Source organism: Sinocyclocheilus grahami, unplaced genomic scaffold (assembly GCF_001515645.1).
Source record: "Sinocyclocheilus grahami isolate Dianchi unplaced genomic scaffold, SAMN03320097.WGS_v1.1 scaffold766.1, whole genome shotgun sequence".
Classification (NCBI taxonomy): Eukaryota; Metazoa; Chordata; class Actinopteri; order Cypriniformes; family Cyprinidae; genus Sinocyclocheilus; species Sinocyclocheilus grahami.
In genome coordinates, this window is record NW_015505945.1 from 459,589 (window position 1) to 469,920 (window position 10,332).

General features: G+C 37.0%; 1 protein-coding gene across 2 annotated transcripts; it reads right to left on the reverse strand.

Moving 5' to 3' along the window:
* Positions 1–3,938: 3,938 nt before the first annotated feature.
* Positions 3,939–9,484, reverse strand: vgll3 (vestigial-like family member 3). 2 transcript variants are annotated; one of them, XM_016245737.1, is made up of 4 exons: positions 9,191–9,484; positions 7,913–8,240; positions 5,769–6,248; positions 3,939–4,384 (listed from the first exon to the last, which is right to left on the reverse strand). In XM_016245737.1, the coding sequence occupies exons 1-4, from the start codon at positions 9,335–9,337 to the stop codon at positions 4,344–4,346; spliced, it is 996 nt and encodes a 331-aa protein (XP_016101223.1). In that variant the 5' UTR covers positions 9,338–9,484; the 3' UTR covers positions 3,939–4,343. The 2 variants fall into 2 exon arrangements, with proteins under 2 accessions (XP_016101223.1, XP_016101222.1); XM_016245736.1 differs by having other exon boundaries at positions 7,913–8,243.
* Between the last annotated feature and the right edge of the window lie 848 nt (positions 9,485–10,332).

A 10,332-nucleotide genomic window follows, 5' to 3' on the forward strand; every position in this document is an offset into this window, starting at 1 on the left:
TGAATGAATGAATGAATGAATGAATGAATGAATGAATGAATGAATGAATGAATGAATGAATGAATGAATGAATGAATGAATGAATGAATGAATGAATGAATGAATGAATGAATGAATGAATCTATTACATAATCTATGACACTTAGAAAATATCTGGTTATTTATTTTGTATTTTTTTTAATCATTAAAAAAAAATGATTTTTCAAAGATGTAAAGAAAACCAATATAATTGCATTATGTTTCACAAGAAAATACTTTTTTCAGTATTTCTACTTATATTTTTTATGCTTAATTCAGTGCATTAATTGCCATTTCTTTGAAATTATTTGTGCAATTTACAAGCAATTTCAGAGAGAAAATTTTTTCAAAGTAAAAAAAAAATTAAATCAGTGTGAGCTACCAAAAAAAAAAATAATAATAATACAAATCTGTTTTGTTGAGTCCTGACATTTAAAATCTCCTGATATAATTTTAAAAGGTGTAAATTAAGATGAGCATGCAATGATAAATAGACTTCAGACATCATAAACACCACTGGTTTATTGTAAGAGTCACTTTGCTGTTAGTGTCACCCTGTTGTCTTTCCATATTTTGATCATCAATCGGATGAATGGTCTTTCTGGTTTAGTTATTCAGTAAACACTCCCGTATCGTGCAGTGCCACACACTGACCTGTCTTTGCCAGCTTCCTGCTCAGAAGAGCGGCCATGTGTTTTCTGCTGTTTATGTCACTCTTGTGGAGAGTGGCTGAATGTAGCTGGCAGGTCTCTCTACCCCTCATTTATCTGCTGCTTGCGGTCTGTTAGAGTCACTTGAGAAGCTCTCCTACTGCCTGTGATCACAGGGCCATCGCAAAACTTATATAATCAAGTACAGCAATTAGCAAGACAGAGGGATGGTGTACCCGCCTGATATGAACAGGCTTATTCATTCACTAGAGCAAGATAACAGCCATCATTCAAGTCCCATCATTTTATTTTAATGGTCAACAAAATGACCAAAAACACTGAGGAATATGGATGAAACAAGGTATAACACAATGCCTGTTAGACACAGGAGTGCAGAAGAAGGATAAAATCACTGTCATTCATCATTTTCATTTCAATATTTTTAATTACAAAATCCTAATGCTTATTTTATGTGGATTAGAATGGGGTGTTTGCATACTCTTGTACAAAAAGAACAATTTACACTTCAGCATAGCTTTTAAAAAGAGTACTCATCTTAGACCATTAGGCAGAAATCTGGTTTATAAAGCAATACGTATTGTTTTCTTTTACGTGTTAATCTTCAGTATATTCAATAATTGCTCTGTATACAGTTCAGCTTTTTTGTTCAGCTCAGTGTTTAACAAAACTTTAAAATCATAAATAAAATCATTAAAAAAGAGTACTTATTGCAGGAATAATATACTTTAAGGAATAAGTGCAAACTGGATGTGATGTTTTGAGACACTTAATTACATGTAAATTAAATATAATATAGTTTAAATTTATATTAAATACAGTTGAAATGTAGAGTGCTTTTTTGACAGATTTGTATGTACACTGCAAAAAATGGAAACAATTTTCACTCAGAAATTAGTCGATTTTACAATATTTAGAAACAGCCAGTAACGCACTGAATTAAAAAGAGTGAAATTGCATTTTCTTGTAACATACTCCAATAATCTGTTTTATTTACTTAAAAAATGTAGTGTGCTTTCATAATTCTGATTATAAATATGGTTAAAATGTACTGACAAGCATTTATGGTAAACTAATGTAATTTTATTGAAACTTGTATGCCATATATTGAAACATATTTGTAATTTGTTGCTATTTAATACATTTAAAACACCTTAACTTTAAATATGATATCAAGTAAGTACTTCACATATGCTTTAGTATGTTAGTCAACACATTAAAATAAGTGTACTTCTTTAAAGCGTGACAAACGAATTTTAAAACAATGATTTAAAGTGTGATTTAAAATAAAACTTTTAAAATTGGCATTACATTAAGTGGCATTTTATTTTATTAATATTATATTATCTGCAAATATATATTTGAAGTACACTAAATTAAGCACACTTCTTTTTTTACAAGGGTACATTAAAGGGTTAGTTCACCCAGAAATGAAAATTCTGTCATTAATTACTCACCCTCGTGTCGTTTCAAACCCGTAAGACCTTCGTTCATCTTCGGAACACAAATTAAGATATTTTTGATGCATTCTGAGAGCTCTCTGACCCTCCCATAGACAGCAAGGGTACTACCACGATCAACATCCAGAAATGTAGCAAGGAGATCGGTAAAATAATCCATGTGACATCAGGGGTTCAACCGTAATATTACGAAGCTACGAGAATACTTTTTGTACGCAAAAGAAAAAGAAAAAAAAATGACTTTATTCAACAATTCGTCTCCTCCGCTTCACGGCGGCCATTTTGGAGAATATCCACTGAACGCAAACAGCGTATGTTTTTCTGTGTCAGCTGCGTCACAAAAAAAAAAACGACTTTATTCAACAATTCGTCTCCTCCGCTTCACGGTGGCCATTTTGGAGAATATCCACTGAACGCAAACAGCGTATGTTTTTCTGTGTCAGCTGCGTCACACGAATACGTTCAGTGGATACTCTCCAAAATGGCGCTATAGGGTGACAAATTGTTGAATAAAGTCGCTTTTCTTTTTCTTTTGCGCACAAAAAGTATTCTCGTAGCTTCGTAATATTACTGTTGAACCCCTGATGTCACATGGATTATTTTACCGATCTCCTTGCTACGTTTCTGGATGTTGATCGTGGTAGTACCCTTGCTGTCGATGGGAGGGTCAGAGAGCTCTCAGAATGCATCAAAAATATCTTAGTTTGTGTTCCGAAGATGAATGAAGGTCTTATGGGTTTGGAACAACATGAGGGTGAGTAATTAATGACAGAATTTTCATTTTTGGGTGAACTATCCCTTTAACACAAAATAGTCTTTCAAGCCTAGATAGAGAAATCTATCATAGTGTAGTGTCTAATTTTGCCTCAGGATGAAGCAGCTGCTGATGCAGGAATGTGAGGGTCAGTGCCGCCACCTGGTCAGAGATCTCACTCTCGAACCCTACGTTCACACTGCCTGAGCTTCTCCGCTCACGGGACAACCAGCCCAACAGCTGCCTTTTACGACAAATATAATGCAATATCTGGCACTGAGCTTGTATAAAAATACTGAAAGCTGCAGCCCTCCAAAATACTGTTCGATTTCACACCAGCATATTCTACGCTCTTTGCATTCTTTGTGTGGATTTGGGTCGAAGTTGCACGGCGAGGGCGATTGCAACATTCTTTTGGTTTATCAGGATCTCTATTAGGACGAATCTTCAGTGGATGAGAGGAGTCTGTTTAAAACTGCAATTGTTCAAGTTGTGTTGGATGGCCAGACAGGAAGCGCATACCGACATTTAAGAGCATTCACATAAACATTTTGCAATATAACTGCATTTATGACACGTCCCAGATTTTGCAGCTTTGTGAGAGATGAAGTTAAATGTGAATGGAATGACACTATCCCTTCTGGGACTTTGCGTTCTCCGTATTTCCCTCCCAAACTTGGTCAAGAGCAGCATAAGCGGTGTGTTTTGGTGCCACTGACCTCTCAAATGCCTTACATCCCATTGACGAGGAAAAGTAAACAGATTTAAAATAAATGTGAAATTATGAAGCACTTCCGCTGACAACATTTAAAGGGACAGTAATCACTGTAATGATTTAATAATCCATCCAAACAAAACAGATTGTTTGCCAATAAAACTTAGCAGTTCATGTATAGCAGTAAAACGAATGACTTATTCCTTAGACGATTTGACATCAAAAATAACCTATTACCATGTATTACGAACAGAAAACACCAATCAGTAAAGTCACAAGACAAATATATTAAAGTAAATCAAGATTTTCTCAGACATTCGCACATTTCTGCCTGCTGTACTAATACAATCAGTTCTTTCAACAGAACCTGTGGTAAGTACATAAACACAGTTCGTGTCGAGAAAACCTCCTTTGTGTAGAGAAAGAGGGAGATCTACCTCTTAAGCCTCATTTGGGGTTTGTGGCGTCCTTTACAGAAGCGTCCTGAAGTGGATCTCTGTCCATGAGCACATATTAAAGGCACAAACTCAAGACAGGATGGTATGCTTTACAAAAACACTAGTTTTCCCCAAAGCTGTTTTTGTGCTTGTCTCGCTGATAGAGACTGATGTTCCCCTGAATAGTTCCCATGAAAGTCCTGTGAGGAAGGAATCCACACGCAGTGCTGTGGGCTTCAGCTGCAGAAGTGGTCCAGTCTCAGGCATGGAGTCCAGTGAATCTTCTCTGTCTCAGAACCAAACACTGGCCTTCGCTTTGCCTTGCTCAAGCGCTGCGGGTAAGCAGATACATCATTAAAACGTGTCTGCTTTACTCAGCAATGTAACATTAGAATGTGTCATTTATAATAGCAGAAGATATGTTAGTAGGAATGCAACAGTATTCAAATTCTGGTTGATATTTATTTTCATGGTATTTTGAATAAATTTAAAATAAACCAATAGTACTCTGAAGATTACTTTTTAAAGTGTTATTAAATTCTATGTAAAAAAAAAAATATATATAATTATTATTATTACATTTTTTTAATTGCACTTCTGAGCATTTGATGATCGCAAAAGTCATCTAAATGTAAAAATAGAGAAAATAATGATGTACAATTATGTATCCAACATTGAATCCAATACTGACCAATAAATTAAAATATCTCTAATACTGACTGATAACTGACATGGTATTGATATTTTGTGCATTCATATATATATATATATATATATATATAAATGTGATTATCAATGGCAGGGCTGCTTTACATTATTTATATGTAAAAGCAACAAAAATAAATTATAATGTGAAAATACGTGTGATGTGTTTCAAACTAGTCAAGACAATGAAGAATTAGTTATTAAAGGGCATTATTATTATTATGCAATATGAGTCACAACTATACATTTTTTAGTGTTTTGAGTTTTTAACTCATAATGAGAAGCTATTTTTGCACTAATGCTAGGCTTATCATTTATTTGTTATATACTCTACTGTTCAAAGGTTTGGGGTCAGTCAGAAATTAATACTTTTATTCAGCAAAAATGCATAAAATTGATCAAAATTGACAGTAAGGACATTTATAATGTTACAAAAGATTCCTATTTCAAATAAATGTTGTTCTTTTGAACTTTAAACTTCTATCACAGAATCTTGAAAAAATATATCACGGTTTATACAAAAAAATATGAAGCAGCACAACTGTTTTTAACATTGCTAATAATAATAAATGTTTGTTGAGAAGGAAATCAGTATATCAGAATGATTTCTGAAGGATCGTGTGACACTGAAGACTGGAGTAATGATGCTGAAAATTCAACTTTGATCACAGAAATAAATACATTTTAAAATAGATTAAAATAGAAAACAGTTATTTTAAACTCTAATAACATTTCACAATATTACAGTTTTTACTGTATTTTTTTATTAAATTAATGCAGCCTTTGTTGAACATAATACTTATATTACTCTTACTGACCCAAAACTTTTGAAAGGTACTCTATGCGATGCAGTAGCTTTTGACTGTAAAGTATTTAATTCACTGAATCATCCAGTAATCACATCCAACAAAAATGACTATACCATGATAATTTACACAATCCATAACACTGTAAATGCACCCATGCTGTAGAGTGCACGTATTCATGATCTGCTCCCTCGTCTTGTCTCACCTGTATCATGATAGATGTCCACTGACCCATGGAAAGAAGCGGGCCAGCTTGTGATGCTACTCGGTTCCAGCTCTGTTTTGATTCCGTCTGCGCAGGACGTCGGGCTGCAAGATGCTCTTACACCGGGTAGCAGAAACGGGCTGAAGCGGGGGTCCAGAGCGGGGCTGTGGGTGTGATGGAGCATGTGGTGGGCGTGGGAATGTGCATGCGGGTGGCGGGGGTGCATGTGAGGGTACATCTCGTGTACGTGAGGGTATCCCGCTCCACCCTGGGCTCCCAGGCCGTAGTGCCAAGAGTCAGTAAGAGCAGAAGGAGGGGGCAGGCCGGTCTGCGCGAGGCTGTGGCTGCTCCAGATGCCAGTGTCTGCAGGGTGGAAGGCAGCGGTGTGGGGGAAGTCAGGGTGAGAGGAGGTCTGAGATGGGTAGCCGCTACCCCACAGGGACGACGGTAAAGGTTGACCCTCAGAGTGGGAGTTTCCTTCTGAAACACAACAAAGAGTTAGTTCCTCAGTGCCATAATATCTGGATATCTGATTTAAATGGTTTTGTAGTATCCTGTCATAATGCTTAAAATTAAGGTGAAGGCAAAAAAGTAATTAAAAATGTAAAAATGTACACTTTTCAGTATGGATTTAATAAACTTAAACATAAAATCTTGATGCTGATAAAAAAAGTTTACAAACACAGAATGTGTTTAGCTTAAGAAGCGAAGCTGAATTGACCAATCAGAAACCAGGACTGGAACTATCATATCTAATAATAATGTTTAACCAATTTTGTCTTGATATTTTGTTATTTTTCTCTTTTAGATTCATGAACATGCAATGTTTCGACAACCTAATGTGTTGTGGAATGTGTGAACAAAATTTCTATTATGATTATGATGTTCGTTTTAGGGTCAATTTGACCCGCAAATTTCATGGTTAAAGGCAGAAAAAAAATTATGTATTTTGTTATGTTAGTTTTCCAACTACCCTCTAAGGTTATTTACCTTTACGCATTTGGAAGATGCTTTTATACAAAGAAATTTACACTGCGTTGATGTTTTTGGAGCACAATTTTGATTTGAACCCATGATCTTGGCATAGCTAGTGTCATAATCTTACTGTTTGAGCTTCAGAAAATCACTCAGAACTGGTGCTTTTCCATATATAAAAAAGAAAAAGTTACAATAGTTACAATGCTGTTTATAAAATGTATCATTTGTGAAAAAAAGATAAATAATTCATGTTTGTGGGGGTTTTTTTTCTAATGTGTGAGAACTATTAAAGGGGTCCTATTATGCTTTTTCAACTTTAGTCTGTAATGTTGCTGTTTGAGCATAAAAAAGATCTGCAAAGTTACAAAGCTCAAAGTCCAATTCAAAAGGAGATATTTTACTGAACAGAAATCACTTTTCAAAAACTACAACGAACGACTCGTTTGGACTACAACGCATATTTTCTGGGATTTGTTATATCACAAATATCGACGAATGGGACGAGACCTGGTTGAGCTGCACTAGAGAAGGCAACGAGTGTTATCACTGTGTCCGAGACACGCTAGCTTTCCCAAGGCAGACTAACTTAGAGTGGTTACAATCATCTGGGTTTAAATCGCGCTCTAAATGATTTGATTTTGACTCTATATGTACACAGAAGCTGGCAGGCGGCTATGGTAAGAGGCATGGCATTTCCCGACCAGGCGCTGAGTGCTGCCAATCACAGCACACACTGGCCCAGCTAACCAATCACAGCACATTTCGTATTACAGAAGGTGGGCCTTCATTTGATACAGGAACTATTCGAGCCGTTCATGCCAGACTGGGGAGAGAGGTGTTGTAATAATGTAAAATATGTGAAAAATTATGTGTTTTTCGAACAACCTAGTATGAGAGCACATTCTAGTACACCCCCAAAACAAAATCAAGACTTTGTAAAAGAGCATAATAGGACCCCTTTAATGTTAATGATTTTTGGTAAATTAAATTGAATTCAACTAGGGCCAATTTGACACACAGATTTTTTATGTAATACAAGGGTTAATAATAAACAAGGGTATAAAATTATTAATTTTTAACACAAATAAACTTTTTTATTTTTTAGCACTATTATTGTATTTTAGGATTACAAATATTGTAGATTGCCATAAAACACTGTCTTCTACCTTTCCATGGTCCTCCAGAGTGAAATCTGCCGGTCTTGGCATCATTGCTGAAGGCGCTGGGCTGGCTCAACGCACGTGAGAAATGCTCGTCCACCACATCCCCGATGTCTCCACGGAAATAGGTGAACACCACACACCTGGCACTCACGTACTCGGCCTCGGCGGGCTGCGTCTCCTTGCAGCGCTCCTCTTCGCCAGCGCTCTGCTCCTCCTCTCGTGGAAGCTCAGGCTCAGGACGGGGCTTCAGCGCTCCAGACTGCTTACTCTGGCCACAGTCAGAGGGAAACTCCCCAGAATCCTGCATCCTGCTGTAGGCACTGAACTTCTTCTGCTGAAAGACACAGATAGTGTTACATATGAAGAATAACTGGTCAGGCGATAATAGACGGAGCACACATTCACCACCTGGTCTTCGACTAAAATAGATTGTCGAGGATTGTCTCTGAATTGATGGCCCAGTGCCCACACTTGGCACATTAGTAGTATGCCGATTTACTCCCAAGAAGATTTCCGTACGAGAGACTGTATAAACACACTGAGCTGTAATTCACAGCTTGGAATTTGAAGAATTCTATATCGGATGTCATGCGGTTTTATTTGATAACAGTAGCATTTAGATAATAAATCAGTCCGGAGACACCTTCTCATATCATTATTATTATTTTACAGTTTTTAGAGTAGCTATAAATCTATAAATGGAAGTTTGGGAATGACTAAAATGTCAAAGGAAAAATATGCATCATGAACTGCATCCTACACTCTAAAAAATGCTGGGTTAAATACAAGCCAGTGCTGGGTAAAATAGGGACAAACCCAGCAACTGGGTTGTTTTGATCCAGCGGTTGGGTTACTACCCAGAAGGTTGGGTTAAACATCTAACCCAACCGCTGGGTCAAAACAGCCCAATTGCTGGGTTTGTCCCTATTTTACCCAGCACTGGCTTGTATTCAACCCAGCATTTTTTAGAGTGTGAGATGTTTTTAGACACTTGTTGTGCTTTGCAACTCCAACTCCATTAAATAAAGTGTACTTTTATTTTTATTATTTTTAGTTTTGCTTTGTAACAAGTAGACATTTTAAATATGTAATTGAAATATTGAAAATGAATGTCTACTTGTCAAATAATTAACACATAATGACCACGAATGTGACATTTTTACAGCTGATGCTCGGCTCTAAAGAGCGCTTTTAAACCATCTCAGCAAAAATGTCTTAAGCCGAACTTTCTTTTTCTAACTCTTCATCAGTTGTGTGTGTCAGCCCGAATACATGACCTACCTGCTGCTGCTGCTGGTGCTGCTGATGGTGCTGCTGCTGGTGATGGTGATATGCCGCTTTGTAAGCCGCCGCTGCTGCTGCTGATGTCGCGGGCAAGTAGTGATGAGCTCCATAACTCTGATGATACATAACATCCAAACAACTCATAGCAGAGGCTTAGACGATCTCAAGAGGCTCTTCAGGAACACGGCAGCTTCCTCAGCCACAGATACATGTGGTCATGATTCCCTCCAATATAAACCTGAGTGTTGACAAAAGCGCCGCAGTTTGTGAAAGAAAATATTAGCATGAAAACAAAAGTGTCCCCATCGAGGCTTCACCACCTACAGACAGACAGCGGATCAAAGCAGAGCGACAGGCGCGAGCTGCCCGTGAAAGTTACAGCGGCTTCTCTGATTGGTGGGAAGTTTGGGGCGCTAAGCTCTGATTGGTGAAACCGAGGCTTCGCTGAATAAACTTAAATATTCATAAGCCACTAGGCTACTTTACTAGTAAGTGGGTAGAAAAAGGCAAACTGCTTGCTAATGAGTTAACAGGTTGTCAAGAGCATTATGCCTTTATTTGCATTCTTGCTTTGCAGTCCTAATTTTCGTTTATGGGCTGATACAAATTTGGACTCTGGCGATATGTTAAGCGCTTGAGGGGGAAATTGTAATAACTGAGGTTTTGTTTTATGTCCTCATAATTAGCGATGTTTGAGGTAGGTTTGCATTAGGCATGTGCTGCCACCTGCTGTAGACCAGCTGAGTGTCCATTAAATTCTTCCCCAAGACAAATGGTGAAATATGTCACAGAGGTCTTAATGGGAGCATCAACAAGCATGTCCTAGGACACAAAGATCCTCTTCACAATTTTAATTGTTCAGAAACAATCCAGCTGGTTCAGAAATCACACGGTCACACTCGTCCTGCATTACAAATTTGAATGTTAATTGCATATGCGCGTCTTGAAAGAGAATATACAGTATATATACACAAATAATGATTCAGATTTGTAGATCCAAACAACATCTTTAAATATGATGGCATTATATAAAAAGAACAATACTACTTTCCAGCAATGCAATAAGTAACAATTACAAGCATTTTCTTTTCTGTTTTTATTAAAACACATCACAGAGATGTATACATTTAAATAAATTA